This window comes from Pocillopora verrucosa, chromosome 3 (genome assembly GCF_036669915.1).
Source record: "Pocillopora verrucosa isolate sample1 chromosome 3, ASM3666991v2, whole genome shotgun sequence".
NCBI lineage: Eukaryota > Metazoa > Cnidaria > Anthozoa > Scleractinia > Pocilloporidae > Pocillopora > Pocillopora verrucosa.
The window spans coordinates 3,318,144-3,337,232 of record NC_089314.1 but is presented as its reverse complement, the minus strand read 5'-3'; the positions used below and the strand labels follow the sequence as shown (position 1 = coordinate 3,337,232).

The following is a 19,089-nucleotide window of genomic DNA, read 5'->3' as shown; positions in this document are numbered from 1 at the left end:
ACTTGCGGTAAAGATCAGTAAAGAGGGCAGATATCTTTTGAAAGATCACTTTTGGTGCTGAAAATGCTCTCTAAATGCTCAAGTAGCCTTCAATTAACTAGATAAACCACACTTGTTTAATCTAAACTGATGTGTTGAAATGTAAATTCATGAACTTTCTATAAATTTCTATAAATCTATGTCAGACATTTTGGCGAGTAACTCATCAACGTAAATCCCTACAGACATGAAAATTGAACGAATTGTTTATTTATCAATATTCGACAACAGCTCACTGTCTTGGCATCAGGTATTCAATATTTTTTATTTTGAAATAAATAGTTTAAACTTTCGCCTTCGATAGCGTTGCATTCACAGAGAACTTATAACTAGACATGAGAGCTTAGAAGAAAATTGGGGAAGACGTGGAAATGAGATAAGCACATTACTGACACACTTGGGTGCACCTCTTTTGCCACTTCTCTGTTCTTACCACATTTTGACGCCATGTGATCTACATGTATTACTGAACAGATGCAACCACAACATTGAATCTATTTTACATGTTGAATTGGTGTTAAGATATAACAAAACCATTTTGAGCCACAAGGTTGCGTTCATTATTGACAGTTTGCGCTTAGCCTTGGTCTTGTACTTCTCTCTTTCTTTTAAGGCAGAAGAGCCCCCGGAAGTGAAAAAGCCGATTCTTCCTCACCCCTCCCTAGACATATTTCGGCCAGGGGTGCTCCGTTCCACGTAGACAGCTTGCGGTCGCGGTGCAGCAGAACCATTTTGAGCCAGAAGGTTGCGTCCATCATTGACACAGTTTGCGTCTAGCCTTGATCTTATACTTCTCTATTTTTTTAAGGCAGTAGAGCCCCCGGAAGTGAAAAAAAAAAGCCGATTCTTCCTCACCCCTCCCCAGACATATTTCAGCCAGGGGCGCTCAGTTCCACGTAGACAGCTTGCAGTCGAGGCGCAACTGTTCTAAACTTTACTTAGGACCTCACTTAAAGGAAGCCGTGGAGAGCGCGGTAACGTGAGCAGGTTTGTGTGCAATCGCGAAGTTTTTATTGTCCTTAAGATGGAGGAAGAATATGATAAGTTACAAAAAGACTTGAAAGAAAATGGTCAGGATCATTTGATGAAATTTAAAGATAAGCTACCGATGGATCAACAGCAGTTGTTAATCGACGATCTTCGAAATATCAAGTACGCGAAGATTAATCTCGCGTTCCAGAAGACGATGGCCGAGGCAAACACTATGCAAAAGAAGGACAAAGAATTGCAGCCAGTTCCTCCAGAGCAGGTTGGCAGTGTCATTGGAGTAGAAAACCAAGACAACGTCACCGACTGGAGAAATAAAGGACTGCAAGCAATAGGCGAAGGTAAAGTCGCTGTACTACTTCTGGCTGGTGGTCAAGGTACTCGATTGGGAGTTGATTATCCGAAAGGAAAGTACGACGTTGGTTTACCATCAGGGAGCACCCTTTATCAACTGCAAGCTGAGAGGATCTTGAAATTGCAGGAGCTGGCGTATAAGCACACTCGAGAGAAAGCTACGATTCCATGGTAAGTAAACCTCAGTTGTGCCCTCAATCGTTTAGTTTGGTAGACAAGCGCTGACTTCTCTCGCACATTTTTATTTCTTTCTACTGCTAATAAAATGTAATCATCGTAGAATTTAGCTTTTCACAAGTGTATATTTCGATGCATACAAAATTCTCAAGCAAGAAGCTAATTTTCCCTTTCCGCTAGCATCGCTAACGACGTTTCGGTGCAACTGTGCGTGACCATAACAACAAGTTGAGAATGTAAATTTCCGTACTTTCTTTTGCGAACAATTGCAACGGAAAAGTCTCTTCGATAAAACTTCCCAAAGTAAGGAAAGAACAGTGTGATCGTTCAACCTCTTCCTTTCTTGGAATGAAAAATGAGCTCACCCGCTGATACGTTAAGCGTAATTCCGTATGTAGTGTTCCAACCATGAATTTGCAAGGTTTTATTATGAATAATAAATCAAGGTTTTACTATGAATAATAAATCGATTTAGAATTCTATGGAAATGTAAATTTTACATCAGCTAATCAAACAGCTTTGTCGATTTTAATTGGTACTTTCATTTGTTCTTGTTCCAAAATAATTGCGATACTTGTTCAGACAAGTCGTTTCCGCGAAAACCAGAAGTGTTTAAAACCTTTGGACCCTACTGTGGGAGGTAAGGGGGAGGGACTGTATTCATGTAAGACGCAGGATGTATGTTACAGGGTGAAGTTTTCTGACCATTTCGGTTCTTTAATTTTTTCTCTTTTGGGAAAGATTTCTTTATAACCTCTTTCTATTCTAAAACAAATCCTCAGTCCTGAAGGTAATGTATTGTGAACAGGTTTGCAATGTTTTCTCTTATACAAGTACATTGCGCTCTGTTCAATGAATTTATGAATAATAAATCAAGGTTTTACTATGCATAATAAACCGATTTAGAATTCTACGGAAATGTAAATTTTACAGCTTTGTTGATTTTAATTGGTACTTTCATTTGTTTTTGTTCCAAAATAATTGCAACGTTTGTTCAGACAAGTCGTTTCCACGAAAAACCAGAAGTGTTTAGAACCTTTGGACCCTATTGTGGGAGGTAAGGGGGAGAGACTGTTTTCATAAATGAGCTCACTCGCTTCTTGTTCCAAAATAATTGCGACACTTGTTTAGACTTTATAACCTCTTTCTACTCTAATCCTCAGTCCCGAAGGTAATGTATTGTGAACAGGTTTGCAATGTTTTCTCTTTTACAAGTACATCGCACTCTGTTCAATATGAAGTATGGGGTTATACAGAATTGACAACACACCCATCAATTTTCACCTGATTTTATTGGCTACTCTCATCAATCATGGGACAGTTGTCATGCAATATCCCCCATCTGCATCAATATTTGTCCTCCAACTACTTCTGTTAATGTGAAACAAAGCCAACAGGAAAAAGCTGTGAAAAAACACAGAAGGAAAGCAAACTTGTGTTGAAGGGTTCTGTGATGCTGTCAGGGAAACAAAATATGCTATCAATGCATGGAATGAAAAGTAATGGGAAGGTCATAAAATAAATAAACCTCTTGACTGGTTTTGTACCTTGATTAAAGAAAAAAATGAATGTGCCTAGATTAAAAACATGTTGACTTTTTGAAATTAATGTTTGAGTACAACAGTTATGCACATTAAAAAATTTTACCATTCAAGACTTGAAAACAAAATGCTATACACCAAATTTATTTGTTCCTTAAGAATTAATGGTAATTATAAAACCATATGCTGAATTTGAAAATAATATTTTCTGAAAATTTGGCCAAGAATAACCTTTGATGATTAATTTTATTGAATCAATCAAGAGGACTCCAGTTGAAACATACATATTTTTTGTTGTTGTCTAAGTGTTGCAACACATCTCCCAAGAGTTTCCTGTTAACCCTTGTCACTATTAAGACAGAATTTCTTCTGACAATATTAATACACTATCAAGCAGACAAGTAATGAGAATGAAGAAAACTATCAACAAGGCAATTACCTGTTGATTCAATACCAAATTCCCTGAATCAAAATAATAAGACTTGTATAGCAGACAGTAAGAAGTACTACTTATGAGGTCGTCAGAGTAATGGAGTTTACTCAGTTCTGTGATTTGTTCACTACACTTCAGGTACATCATGACCAGTGAACATACAATGGATGAAACAAAAGAGTACTTCCAGGAACACAATTATTTTGGACTCCAAAAAGATGATGTGATTTTCTTTGAGCAGCACACCCTTCCATGTTTGACCCTTGGAGGTAAAATCATTCTTGACCAGCCTGGTAAAGTTTCCAGAGCCCCTGGAGGAAATGGTGGCTTGTATGAAGCTCTTCATGAGAAGAAACTTATTGACAAGATGCGAGGATGTGGTATAGAGTATGTGCATGTGTATTGTGTTGATAACATCCTGGTCAAGATGGCCGATCCTGTCTTTATTGGATTTTGTATGGCCAAGTCAGCAGAATGTGGTGCTAAGGTTGGTGTCCTGTGGTAAATTATGTAACGTTCCACTCATTCCAGAACTTTTATACTATAAGTTCTAATTGTGTTAATCAAATAACACCAGAAAGGTGTTATAATTGTGAGAAAATTTGGTTTACAAGGATGAGAAATACATTGTTGTTGAAACACCACAAAAGCAATTTGTACAGCAGCCATTTTCCAGTTTTGGTTGGGGAAACTTTGTGAAACATTTGGCACATTTTAACTTATGAGTAGTTTTCAAAAGTATAACTTGATTACTTTTGATTACATCTATGTGGATACATATTCCTGTAATACATTTGTGATGTTTTCCACAAAAACTTTTGGCAGGTTGTGGAGAAAAAAAGGCCAGAGGAGAGGGTAGGAGTGGTGGTCAAATGCGATGGAAAATATCAGGTAAGTGAATGGTCTTTCTTGAAATAACTTAGTCCCAAAAAGGTCATACCTACTAGGTATGATTAGCGCTTTTAAACTTTTTCTTTTATCATTCTGCTGTATTCTCTATGCATCACTCTAATTTTGTCTAATAGCAATATAATGTACAAGTATCTAACCCTTTTTTACTTTCAAACTTTCGCCTTCAACTCCCCTTTCTTCCTGTTACACATTGATTTTAAATTTAGATCAGAGAGTTTCCTGTAAAATTAAGCAACATCTCACTGTTGATACTTCTCTTTATTATCCCAACCCTTTGATCCCTAAGAGTGACCACCATCTAACTTCTCCTTACAATATCATCACTGAATCATACAATTAAGGAAGTAATCACTAATTAAAGAAGCTATTGATTGTTAAACAAATTCTCCTTGTCAGCGCCTTAGCAAATGTGTAGAGAACAGTATAAAGAGTATGCATACTGTTGGTCAGGTGTAAAATGTTAACTGTTCTTCTTGACAATTTATTAATGTGGGATGGAGAAATATTAATAGTCATGTAGCTCATCAGCCTGTCTTAGGAATGAAAGGGTTGAATGATTTGATACTTTTTCACTCAATCACATTTCCTATCTTTGGAAAAATTTAGTTTCAATAGGGATGAAGGCAATCTCAGAATGGAAATTCTACTTTTATTAAAATTAAACTTTTTAGGTTGCAGAGTACAGTGAGATCTCTGAAGAACTGCAGCACAAAAGAAACCCTGATGGAAAACTTACCTTTCGTGAAGGAAACATTTGCAACCATTTCTTTACCATAGACTTTTTGGAAAAAATTGTCAAGTAAGTGATTTACTTTCAATTGAGACATGTACTGTATGGTGTTTTAAACGTATTGAAAAAAAGGCTTTACAAACTGAGCGTTGATTAGTAATTCTTGGGTCAGGAGTAATTTTTAAGGAAAATGTATCTTACCCCTGGCATTTATCTCTCTCTATATTAATTTGATTTATTTTTGTAAATTTAGAGAGCTCGAGCCATCGCTAAAATACCACATTGCCAAGAAGAAAATTCCTTATGTTGATGACAGTGGGAATCGGTATGTACATGCATGTTGCTGACCATGATAATTATAAATTTGAACTAGTAATTGGTGAGTACACTCTTGGTTATACTTTAAGGATCATATAAAGGTCTCTGCATTCTCTTTATCAAAACCTTCAAAAGTTTTGTAAGTGTGTTGGCAAAGGATGTTAAGCCTTCAAAACAGACTCAAGTCTGGACAGCATCCTCATATAGAGAATTTTGTTTTTTTTTTGCCCATATAAAATAATAAAGGCCACAAAGTAGTGAAAGCAAGAGGCAGAACTGTGGAATAAAATAAAACAGTGTCCTGTATAAGCCACACTCTGGAATTAATGGACAAGTCACAAAGTTTTACTTTTGATAAATAACTTAGTTTTTCTTTTTTTTTTCCTTGCTGCTTGCAGACTTCTAGTCCAGGGAATTTTTTCATTTCAAATTTGCTCCTGTGTTTTCAGTATTGATCAGTACTAGACTAATAATTATGTAACTCGTTAATGTGTTCTTTAATTTTCATTTCAGGATTGTGCCTGATGCACCTAATGGAATAAAACTGGAGAAGTTTGTTTTTGATGTCTTTGAATTTACTGAGTAAGCTGACTTTGCTAATATCAAGGTTTCTACATGTAGTTACCTTCTGTGAGGACAATTTTCACCCTTCAATTATTAACTATTAATGAAATATTCAAATGATACAAGTTGTTACATCTGATAGTTCTCCACAGTGGAAACTTAAGTTTAATATGTCTGTTCAGAACTAAAAGGGACAGAGGAAAGCTTTCTCTAATAAGAGTCTAGTTGACTTAACACTTCACTTGCTGCACATCTTCACTGACTTTATAGATTCATTGTAAAATGAACTGTGGGTGGGCTTATCAAGAAAAGCAGTGGACAGTCTTGGAAGGGTCTTTATGTGTAACATTGGTTACATGTATTTTTGGTAAATCAGTGACATTATGAGTCTCACAGGACTTTTGTTTGAATTTAACTCAAAATACATGTACATGATTGTACAGTCAAATATGACCCCTTCTCTCTTTGTGTCAGGACTAGGAGTCTAAGCATAAGGAAAGGTTTTTTTTAATTTCTCCTGTTTTTAAACTATTGCATCAGAGTTTTCCAATGAAGTCAGCCAATCAATTTATTTTGGTTTGCTTATGTACAGTTGCATCTGCCAATAAACTAGGAGCACCCAGAAAATGTCCAATAACAATAATTGTCTCATTTTTTGTTTGGTCAATATTTATGCTAAATTCAAATGAAGTACTATTTTTATCTGGGTGAAGAATTTCAAAGTTAGATAATTTGACCATTAAATTTCTCTTGCAGAAAATTTGCAGTCTTAGAGGTTGCCAGGGAAGATGAATTTTCTCCTCTGAAAAATAAGAAAGGTTCAGCAACAGACAGCCCAGAAACAGCTTGCAGAGACTTGCTGAATTTACATCATAACTACATAATCAAAGCAGGGGGAACATTTGTTGACAGCACCAAGTTAGTAGAACTATAGTACTCATTTCCTATCTAAATCAGGACTGTGGCTGGCTATTGATAAAGTCCTTGACCCAAATGACAAGCAGAGTTTTAAGGAACTTGAATTGATAGTTGTATCAATGAATTGTGAAGCATTACAGTCCTGTGAAGGCTTGGTTGCTACTATCAATTTTTCTTTTTGCGTAACCTGGTGTAAAGTCTTAACCTATTTAGTGATGAGGTAAACACTTGCTGCAAAGGAGACCAAGTGTTAAATGCTCCTTGCTACAGAAGTTATGATAAGCTTGAACAGCAGGTGAATCAGTTTTTAAGTATCTTTTCTGTACACTGTACCACCAGAGATTTCAATCTAATCAGCAAGATCAGTGGATCATATTTCTAAGTAGAATTGCTGTATGGAAGATACTGTATTAAAAATTGCTCAAAATTTTACTATTTTTTACAAGTGATTGCATGAATGGAAATTTTTAGGGGTATGTTTTCCCTTAATGTTATTTTTGTATGATTTTAGTGTAATAATTCCTTTTCTTTTCATTTCAGGGACAGCCCTTCATTGTGTGAAATATCTCCCCTTCTCTCTTATGCTGGAGAGGTAACTAATACATTCTAATAACAATTTACAGTCATAGGACAGAAGAAATCCTCTACATTTCTGGAAATAATATTCCTTCATGTTGCAGTTCAAATTGTTTTTCTTTTTCTAAGAGGATAGGTTTTTCAAGGACAAAAACCTTCACAATGCCTTCTAAATACATATTGCTAACAAAAGTTACAGAAAGACAGTATCACTTAATATGAAAATTTTGATGCTCACAATAATTGACATTAATTCACCAAAGTAGAGGTGAATAGTGATGGATATTTATCAAGGGGTAAAGTAGCAAGGTTGATATCCACCATTTTCACCAGCACTGGGGTGAATTATTTTCTCTGTATGTACCACACAAAAAATTGAGTTTATTACTGTAAATACCATTTATACTTCAATATGTAGTAAAATTAAACAACCACTGATTGTAAAGGCTAATTGGAAAGTAGTAAATTTTCAAATATGAAAGCCATCCTTGCAGCTATAAACACTACCTTTAGTAGTAGTGAAAAGAAGGCTTGAAAAAAATTTAGGTCCATATGGGATTTGAACCCATGACCTCTGTAATAGTGGTGCAGTGCTCTATCACAGAGGTCATGGCTTCAAATCCCATATGGACCTAAATTTTTTCTAGGCCTTATTTTCACTACTACTTAAGTAGTGTATATATTTACAGTCATTTAGTAAATTTTCCTTTCTAAGCAATATGAGTATGATAAATTTTTTGCATTGTCTGCAGTGTTTGACACTAATGCTTACCCCATTTCTTGGCCTGGTGGACTAATATTTTGCAGAACAATCTAATTTGCAATGAAAAAGTGACTAGTAAAATGATGTAGTGGCCATAAACATGATAAAGATATAACCAACCTTACATCTCATTGCTGTCTTACTTTTTTGTCATTTAACATATGTATATATATTATATACATATATGATATATGTATATGTAGCTACAAACCTCAAAACATATCCAAAGCCATAAAAGATACTATGTCCAAAGATGCCATGTTTCTGCGCGTGAAAGGAATACTCCTACAATGGAACCTAGTTTCCACATGGCCAAAAAGGCCTAAATATTTGCAAACCATTTACTAAGTTACTTCTTAATAAGTGATTAGTGAACACCAAATCATCAGATAACAATTTGTCATAGCTTTTACTTTATCATCATTGGTGGACAAAACTTCATGTCAACTGTATTACATTATAAAATTGACATTGTTTTATTTAACAAGCCTCCTTTTAGTTTTTATGGGCAACTAATCTTTAGTCAGTGGGCAACCAAAATAAACAATTGGCATAAAAAACAAACCGTTTGCCCAAAAGGCAAATTTAGCCAGAAAGTTAGGGTTGAACACTGGTCTTAGTTTCAGACTACATAATATCAGCATAAACCAGTCTTAGTGTACTGGGTGTAACTGTTGATGATAGAAAGACAGTCTCATTTTGTTTTCTTTTTTTTTTTAGGGATTGGAAGATGTAGTTAAAGGCAAGGAGTTCTCAGCAACAAAGACTATTCATCTGACACCAGAGAATAAAGAAGTAAAAGATGGAGAGCTACCACGAAAGAAAGTCAAGGAGGGTTGAAAAAATTATTAATGCTGGTCATAGGAATATTTTAATTGTCAAAAATTTGTGTGGAATTCTAATTAGATTTGAAAATGGTTATCAGTAAGAATTGACTGGTTAGGAAACCTTACAGATTTAATTGTTGTACACTGTGGGTTTCAACATAAGCGACAGTAACTTGTTTGTTGGTATCTCTAATTTTTCTCAGCATTCCTTACCAGTGAACTCTAATAATATATAATACTACGGTTTTATTGTAGTTAGGAAAATGATGGTATGTTATAATATAAAATGCTGCACATTCAATTTTGGAGGAAGCAGTACTGTAATTCAAATCATTTTTATTATGATTATTGGTATTATTGTTTTCAGTATCACTCATTGTCAGTTTTGTTGTCATCATCATTTTCGTTATCATTACTGGTATTACCAGTAGTTATTTTCATTATCATTATCATAACCATTGTTATTGTCATTATTATCATCAGGCATTGTCATCGTCATTTTTATTATCACTATTAGTTATGTTATTTTCATCATTATTGTTATATCTAAGATAGAAAATATGAAACACACCTTTTAAAAAGGGTTGGGGGGAAGGGTTGGAGGCGGGTGTTTTGGAATATTATATCACACCAGAAGTTGAGTGAAAATGCACTCACACTTTTGAAGCGCTAAGTCAACCAATCAAATTCAAGAGCATAGCCTTGACTTTAACTAACGTATGGTGTTGTATGAAAAGTTTCTCACTTGATTGTAGGAAACGTTTGGGAATTCTATTCAAAAAAACGGAAATTTTTGATCCTATATTCTTTAAGTTAAAAGAAATATTCACAAATATGGACTGCAAAAATTTGCCTAAACATTCTTGACCTTAAGATGGATGAAAATCTAACTTTGGCGCCAGATTTTTACAAGCACTGTATTTCTCATAAAACTTTTTTGCAAAGCGGATAGAACTGATCCAAAATTTGCAGTTCTGAAAATGAATTATAGTGTCTGTCAGATAAGTGTCATTGAAAGAGCAGTTTCATTGGAATGTCGAAAGTAAATTGGGATTGCATTGATTTTGTTCTAATTTGCCCTGTGATTGGTCTAGGAAACTCTTACCATTCTCTCAACCAATCAGACGCAACACTAAGACCAACCAGGACGTGTTATCGCGCCCAAGTTAGTTTCGTTGGTTTTCTTTTTCCTTGAGTTTTCATAGGCTCTTGAGGATCTTTTCCTTCCTTCTGATTGGCTGTTAAGATAACTTTGGTTTTGATTTTACGACACTCAATTGAAAAGAGTTCAATTATGATGGTATCAGGGCCAAAGAGGAACACAACAAGAACATTCTTTCGCATGCTAAACCTTCAGATAGAAGAAATCTAACTTTGGGACTTGTTTCAGTATTCTATGAATATGTTGGTAATCCATAAAATGCACATCGAATTGTTATTTTTTTAAAGTTAGATGGACTTTTGAAATCGACTTTTGATGTCATTAAATGAAATGATTAAAGCTTCAAACCAGGCTACGTGCATTTTTTACTCATGGGTCCCCAGGGGCGGTTTCCATCCGCCTAGTTCCCAGTCTATTGTCTACAAATGTATCACGCCACTTCTACCGACATCACGTAATCCCGATTGACTGATTTAGCCGGTATCTAGCCGGTTTCATCAATAATTTTCTCGAACGGGCATCATCTCCGCTGAAATGGACATCGATAACTTAAGACGTGAACTTAAAGAGAACAATCAAGACCATTTGCTCCTGCATTGGGATTCACTTAACGATGAGGAGAAATCTAATTTTTACAAAGATCTCAAGCACATCGATTTCGCCAAAATTAACCACTGGTTCGAGAAGACCATGCGCGAAGCCGAAGCAAGTGACAAGAAAGATGAGAAATTGGAGCCAGTTCCACCACAGATAGTTGGTAGTGTAATCGGAGCGAAAAATGAAAACAAAGTCACCAGTTGGAGAGAGAAAGGTCTACAGTTGATAAGCGAAGGAAAAGTCGCTGTACTGCTTCTCGCCGGAGGGCAAGGAACGCGGCTGGGAGTCTCTTATCCCAAGGGAATGTACAATGTCGGGTTACCATCACAGAAGACATTGTATCAACTTCAGGCCCAGAGAATCTTAAAAGTGCAAGAACTGGCTTATGAACTCACCGGAAAGAAATCGACAGTTCCTTGGTAAGTCACAACTTTAATTCCTTTGTATGATTGCATAGTTCATTGTCTGTTAATCGTTTTCGCTAATTTTTTAAACTAATTTCCTGTCAGCCCAATGTTAGGTGAATACCACCCCTTCGCCATTAAAGCTGGCAATTTATTTGCAACAATCAAATAACGTTCAAAATTTCTAGAAATGCGATTGTGGGTACACAAATATCGAGATCAATATGAATGAAGTTGTTGGGTAATTCACAAAGCGCTCAAGGCGTCATAATTTTGTTGTTGTTATCAGTAAGTTGGTATTGTAAGGCATGTAATAATTTTGTGAGAGTCATGTGAGAACAACCTTCGAAAATAGGGAAACTGTAGTCCATCCTGTCGGCAGTTTCTGAAGTAGGGACTATTAATCATTAAGCACTGTGTTTGAGTATTGTAACCAGAGTACTAGAATGGAAGCCCTCAGTATTACTATGGGGGAAAGGGGTGGGGGATTTGGCAGGGGTGGCGTGCACTGACAAGGGAATGAAATCTTACGAGTTGTTATTATCAGAAATTCCAAACTTGCTTACTCAGCTAAAGTTTTGCCATAAGCAGAAGCTGCTGATTGTGAGTTTAGTATTTCATTGGCAAATTATGATTGAATTTCTATGCAGATACTGATGGAAGTCTTTGGATGTGTACAACCATATTGTTTATTATTTGCCTTTAAATTTAGTTGTAGTAAAACTGAAAAATTGAAATTGGAGGAATAGTTTGGACCATCAATTACCAGAATAAAAGAGGGTAGCAAAGCAGAGGTCCTGATCCTGTTTCACACAAATTTCAGAAAAATGAATGCATCACATTTATGAAAAGGAAAACTAAACATCTCTATTCTCTCTTCCTACAATGTTTAGAGTGATCTTTAGGTTTCCACGAACTGAGAAAAAATTTATGCAGCACACGTGCCTTTCTTTAATATTCATGTGTCACATTAATTTTAAACTATATCCAAGTCACATTCAAACCCTTTGCCACCCTCTAAGGAGATGTTAAAGATTTTATTTTGAAAGAACTTTGAAATTTATTGACAGCTTATTGTCACACCACTATAGGTACATCATGACAAGTGAACACACCATGGAAGAAACAAAAAAGTTTTTTGAAAAACGCAATTACTTTGGGCTGCAAAGAAATGATGTGCTATTCTTTGAGCAGCACACCATTCCTTGTCTAACAATGGATGGAAAAATTATTCTTGATCAATGTGGTAAAGTTGCCAGAGCCCCTGGAGGAAACGGTGGTTTGTATGCTGCCCTTATTGATGATGGTGTAGATGACCATGTTACCATTGGTACAATGAGAAAGCGAGGAATAGAGTATCTTCATGTATACTGTGTTGACAACATCCTTGTTAAGATGGCAGATCCTGTGTTTGTTGGATTTTGTGTTGACAAGTCAGCAGAATGTGGTGCTAAGGTTGGTGCTCTTATTACCTTGGTAAAGAAATTATTCATGTTCTTGCCAACTTGCTTTGGGCCAAAGGCTTGTAGGACTTGATTGTCACTGAAGAAATCCAAAGATTTCTAAACACTTTCCAAAAGATTGCAGAGATACCTCAAAAAGTTCAAGTTAAAAAATTTAGGATTATTTTTAAGACACAAAGATTCCTTAAAGGGTCCATGGAACTAATAGAAGAGCATGTGGACATAAGCTTTGGAAGGAATGATATTTTTCATGTACATGTATACTGTTCAAATGTTTTTCACATGCAGTACATATGGTATTTTTCACTTTTATGGGTTATACAATTTTACTCCTACAATTTTCCTCTTGAGGGCTCCACCCATGATATACCCTTACAAGAGCCTGAGTACATGTAGATATGCATCTAGTTTCAATTACAGCCTCCCTGTTAAAGCAGACTATTTATACCTTTTAAATTATGCTTACCTATAGTCAGACTGTCAGTGTTCCTGTTGAAAAGCTAACAGATATGTGAAATAACTTGATAAAGTTTTGGTAAACAAAATACATAATTAAAAAATGCATTTAAGTCCTCTTCTTTTCTTAATATGTAATAAAAATAGGCAATGAATTGTCAAATGAATTATTAAATAATGGGTTTTTGTCTGAGTTGATTTCCTTGACAGATTGTTATTTATTTATTGCAGGTTGTCGAGAAAACACTTCCAGATGAGAGAGTTGGAGTTGTTGTGAAATGTGAGGGCAAATATCAGGTTAGTTGTTTTTCATGTCAACTTGACATGGGAATCTAATTTTCATCCCAAATTGTTTTGGAATAAATCAGATATTTTTCAAATATCCAAACTGTTTGTCAAGAATTTTTGTCATCATCAATTTCCCAACTATAATTTTATCTACCAAACCAAACTAAACCAAACTTGGAAGGATATTGCAAGTGTATATCTCAGGGTTGATAAAAGATTCTGAATTTTTCAATAACAGGCCTTTGGTAGAGAGTAATGGCACACAAACCAAACATTGATGCCTATGTTTTCCTCTGCAAATATTTCATGAGAATGGAATTTTTTCAGAGCAAATTCTCTCTGTCTCCAGGTTTCACACAAGGAAAATCGCATTATATTTCATAGACAGCATGATGTTGAACAACCATATGAAGTGTAAATGAAAACACCATAAGGTTTTTCAATGATCTTGTCCTCAAAGAGGACCATGGAAAAGTCTTTGTGAAAAAGGGTATGAAGCCTGAAGTCATAATTCATAGTTTTCTTTTCATGCAAACTGTGATTTTTTTGAGAAGTCATGATTTCCTCTTGACTAGTGGTGTGATCAGATGCTATTTGAGGCCAGCCATGTGCAGTCATACATATATACATGTTCCAATGGCAGAGGCCCTGAAATGAGAGGCAGGCAGATTGAGAGATTACTGTTAAAAAAAAAAAAAAAAACGAAAGAAGAAGAAGAAGAAAGAATTTTTAGGTCAAATCATAAATGCTAAAAAATTATATTATTTTACAAATTGAAATGAATTATGTATAATTTGCCTTGGGAAGACACAAATTTCTGAAAGTTGTTTGATTCCTTGTCATGGCTTTAATTTCTCAAAGCCTGATCTATAAATCAAAACAGGCAACAGAGTAATGCCTGTTATTGAGATTTTTTAAGTATTGAATAAGAATTTTTGATCAGGTTGCTGAATACAGTGAGATATCAAAAGAAATTGCGGAAATGAAAGACCCAGACAACAATGATAGGCTCTTATTTCGAGATGGAAACATTTGCAATCATTTCTTCACTGTGGACTTCTTGGAGAAAATTGTAACGTAAGTGGTAGTATGAGTGGAGTTCAACTAAAGGTACTACACTCACAAAAATGTACTATGCCCTCTAATAGATGCATAAATGCATAAATACTTTAACAGATTTGCAATTGAAAATTGAATCTTCATTTGAGTGAGTTTGTAATTAGCAATAACAATTTATTTGCCTGCTTGTGCATTTTTTAATTTAGAAGTGTCTCATGATGTTGTTGTTGTCATTTTTTTTTTGCCACTTCTATAGAATGAGATGAACGTTATCTGGTCAATGTTTCCATTTGTTCTAAATGTTCAACCGAATTTAAGAAATTTTGTTACTAGGGTTGTTGCATCATCATTTCTTGTAATCATTGAGTCAAATAATGAATCATTGCTTTAGACTGAGTTAATGATGCAGGTCATGAAATTCCGGAAAAGGCAGTAGAAAGAAGGTTATTATCTTATGATATGTAAAGCCCCACGTGGACTTCAAATGAAAAACATAAAAAAAAAATCAGTTTATGAAGGTTGCATGCCATGGGGTGAGTGGGATGGGAAAATTTGTTACTCTTGGTCATAACACAGTGCTGCAACATAGAGCCAAATATTTTACAGTCCAACCTTCCTATGGTTGATAACTTTGCACATGATGTGTAGTCCCTTTTTCGGTTTTTCACATTTTTACCTCAGGGAGCATGAACCATCACTCAAGTTTCACATTGCTAAGAAGAAGATCCCATTTGTTGATGGAAGTGGAAAAAGGTTAGAAAGATTTTTCACTTAAAGATTTTTCACTTACCTGGTCAGTTTTGTTACCAACAATGTTACCATTTTTCCAAATACAGAACAAATTTCGTGGTGTTCTGTTGAGTTCATTAATAGAATGTTGCAACTAAATAAAAGTGAATGTTGATATCTGTCCTTTGAAAGAAGAGAATATTTTGAAGTAAATTATCAGAAGTATCAAGATTAATTTTTGAATTTCAGCTTGAGATATGAGCACATACATGAGTAGCTTGAAGACAAAATGGGTTATTTTAAGATGAGCTTCATTTTATTAAATTCTGTATTGTCATTTTCAGGAATAAACCAGTGGAACCAAATGGAATTAAACTGGAGAAGTTTGTCTTTGATGTCTTTGAGTTCACAGAGTAAGATTTCCTTCAAATTACAATATTATTATCATCGTAAATTGGTAAAGGAAAAAAAAATTATAAATTATGTTTTAATTTTTCTTGAACTGCTGTGTGTAGATTCCTTATGGAACAATCATCATTGATGGTAATTCATTTCAGATGCACAGTCAAATTACAAGAATTGCAACATTTTTGATAGAGCTCTTGTCCAGTAGATTAATACTAATACCTTGAAGATCTTGAAGTGAATGGGGTAATAATTTGTTATTAGATAGCTATTAAATATCACTGTTGAACCAATAGTAGTTATTAACTGATGTGCAATTGTCTTATTCATGGCATTTTCATCTTTTGATTTATTACAATTATAGGAAACTTGCTCTTCTGGAAGTTGCTAGAGAAGATGAATTTTCACCTCTAAAAAATGCCAAGGGCTCACCAAAGGAGAGTCCAGAAACAGCACTCAGGGACTTGTCAAATTTGCATCGTAGATATCTAACCAAAGCTGGTGCCAAGTTTAAAGACACCAATGGGTAAGTCCTTGAGAGCTCTTTTGTAAACAGTTGTAAAATGTTCAGTTGTACCATGCTCTTAGTTATACAGTGGCTTAATGGTAAGCTTGCTTGACTAGAAGTTGAGAATTTCAGATTGGAGCCCTGATTGGCTCATTGTGTTGTATTTTTGGACATGATACACAACTCTCATAATGCCACACTCCACACAGGAGTATTGAAGGATGGCAGAAAATTGGGTGGGTGGGGGGGACTCGCATTGCATGCTTTTTTATTTTTCCCCTAAAGACCGAGTGCCCTGATCCAGATTGATATCAGATATGCTTACCAAAAAGGGAATTTTTGTGAGAACACAATAGAGCAATAATTGTCATTGTTTTTTTCATCCAGATTCAATAAGTTTACCTTTTGTTTTCTGGTTCTAGGACCACATCTATAGTCTGTGAAATTTCTCCTCTTCTTTCCTATGCTGGAGAGGTGAGTTTATTCAGCTATTTGTGTTGACCCTTTTACCCCTAAGAGTGACTAGCATCTAATTTCTCCTTACAATATCACCTCTGAATCACATATTAAGGTCAGGAGAACCAAGAAAATGATCACCAGCTTAAAGACACTCTTGATTATGAAACAAATTCTCCTTATCAGTGCCTTGGGAAATGTATGGAGAGCAGTATGGAGAATATACCTACTGATGTTAGGGTGTTAAGGGTTAATGTTACTGGGTCACCTGTTACTGAATGCACAAGAGACTGAAGGTGGAAATTCCACCTATGTATCAGTGTGCTACTAGAAGTACCGAGCCCTTAATCTTTTCTCCTTTTCTCCTTTTTTTGAAAGGAGTCAAAGCTATCTAAATGGAATTTCAAAGTTTTGAAGATTCTCCGAAAAGATTTTAAAAATGTGTATGTTTCCAACTCCCACACATCTGACCGTCAAAAAAAAAAAAAATGGCGCTTATAGTTTGCTCGCATAAAACGAAGTAAACTCGACCATATTTAAAATTCTGCGTCACAAGCGGATATGAATGCCTCGTATCAGTTATTGTTTAGAAACTACAGTCGAACCTGTATTAAGCAGCACTGTATTAAGCAGTCGGTTGTCAAAGTCTTGAATTTGTGTCCCCTTTATCAGTTATTTACACCTCTATTGAGCAGTCGTGGTCACCATTGAATGAGTCCCAAAGGCCTGTTTGTATTGTCCTCCACTTGTGTTTAACGGTCATTTAAGAGCAACCACTCAAATAAAACCACGAATAATCTTTGAAGTAAAATTAAATCCATGTTTCTCTCCCGAAATCAATGTTGGAAGTATTTTTTAGCAAGTTTTTGTACATTAGTGGTCATTTCTACATTACCCCTCTTCTGTGGAACCGGTATTAAACGGTCAACCTGTATTTAGCGGTCTCCTAGGGTGACCGCTTCATACAGGTTTGATTGTATGGAGATAATCTAGTGTCCTTGGTTTTTTTTCTCGGAAAGTATAGGCCTGTGTTCCGTTACCAAAGTAAGAGTTTTTCACACTGCTTATCTTTTTTTATGTTTTCTTTGTATCTAGGGGTTAGAGAATAAAGTTAAAGGCAAAGAATTTTCTGCCGCAGATGAAATTTACCTCACAGCAGATGAAGAAGAAAAAATAGAAGAACCAGCGCCCAAGAAAAGTAGAGAAGGCTGAGATTGTTTTCAAAATTGTCGCTAAATCATCCGACAACCTACGACGTTTGCTCCTATTTCCTTCGTTAATTGAGTCAAATTGATCAGCGGCCACTAGGCGGCCACTTTAAAATCAAGCCATTTCATGATTGTGTGAGTTCTCAGGCGTGGTTTCATAAGATTTCCCAATCATATCAAAACAAAAAAATCAAAGCGATCTGAAGTATTAGAAAACACAACAGTACTAGCACTACGACCCGAACGATCATGATGATCGGATAGAGGTAAAGAGTTCTATCGAGACGAGTATTTTCCCGATGGTCCCACGGGTCAGTAGTAGTCCATACTGTGTTTCCACATAATCTTCCCAATCGTCTGGTAGATAACCATTTAAGATTTAAGATAATCATTTTTATAGGCCGAAATCATAACTTCAGACACTTACAGAACCACGGTGGGCTAGTGTTTAAAGGTGACCGAAGCAAAATATCAAGAAATGCTTCTTGAAGTAACTTCTTGGGTGTTATGGTTGAAAAGTCTTTGAAGCACTTAGCAATTTGTTTTCCTTGCGCGTGAGTGATAATTTGTGATGATAATTTATTGAGCACTTGAGGAATTGCCGACGCATAAAATGTGTGAAAGCCGTTAAGGTATTGGTTAACTGTATTTTTGATTGAAGTAAGAGCAATGATGTTGCTATTGCAGGTAGATGAGATATCTGAAAAATGAACAATATTGATCAATCATTATGTTCTGGGAACTAAGCAACTGAAAGTTTAATCGTGAAGTATTTGCATGGATGATTATTGTGGAGTGAGAACTGAAGCATTACAGAACAATGAAGGTTCTACCATTTTCCGTCTGCTTTTAGTATTTTTGTGCAAAGGGATATAATTGTAATGTGATTAAAAGATTTTCGTCATTTTCCTTTTGACTGAAACGATTTGAGGAATGGTATTTCAACGAAAATGAATAGAAGCTAAATTTACTTTATCCGCCATAGATGTCATGCGCAGACTCGCTATTGATCAGAATTGCATTTGCCAAAGCGATGCGAGACTGGTTTGAATGGCTCCGCCCGAACGAGAAGATTTTAGTATACCACAGTATACGAATTGTCTCTTTTTGGCAATCATGGTTCTTAAGGCTATGGCTACAAAGGGAAAAATTTTCTTATGCATTACATGATATGCGACTGGAAGTTCGTAGGTTGCAGATTGTAGTAATGCGCCT

General features: G+C 35.5%; 2 protein-coding genes across 2 annotated transcripts; both read left to right on the top strand.

The window, feature by feature from the left end:
• The first annotated feature begins 964 nt into the window (after positions 1–964).
• On the top strand, positions 965–10,652 carry LOC131799399 (UDP-N-acetylhexosamine pyrophosphorylase). The gene is made up of 9 exons (XM_059117122.2): positions 965–1,551; positions 3,670–4,018; positions 4,357–4,422; positions 5,115–5,242; positions 5,427–5,498; positions 6,005–6,073; positions 6,812–6,973; positions 7,514–7,565; positions 9,033–10,652. The coding sequence occupies exons 1-9, from the start codon at positions 1,064–1,066 to the stop codon at positions 9,150–9,152; spliced, it is 1,506 nt and encodes a 501-aa protein (XP_058973105.2). The 5' UTR covers positions 965–1,063; the 3' UTR covers positions 9,153–10,652.
• A 79-nt stretch (positions 10,653–10,731) lies between these two features.
• On the top strand, positions 10,732–18,726 carry LOC131799398 (UDP-N-acetylhexosamine pyrophosphorylase). Its single transcript, XM_059117121.2, has 9 exons — positions 10,732–11,317; positions 12,394–12,757; positions 13,453–13,518; positions 14,453–14,586; positions 15,250–15,321; positions 15,642–15,710; positions 16,067–16,228; positions 16,633–16,684; positions 17,762–18,726. Exons 1-9 carry the CDS (start codon positions 10,836–10,838, stop codon positions 17,876–17,878), a joined length of 1,518 nt encoding a protein of 505 aa, XP_058973104.1. The 5' UTR covers positions 10,732–10,835; the 3' UTR covers positions 17,879–18,726.
• The last annotated feature ends 363 nt before the right edge of the window (positions 18,727–19,089 follow it).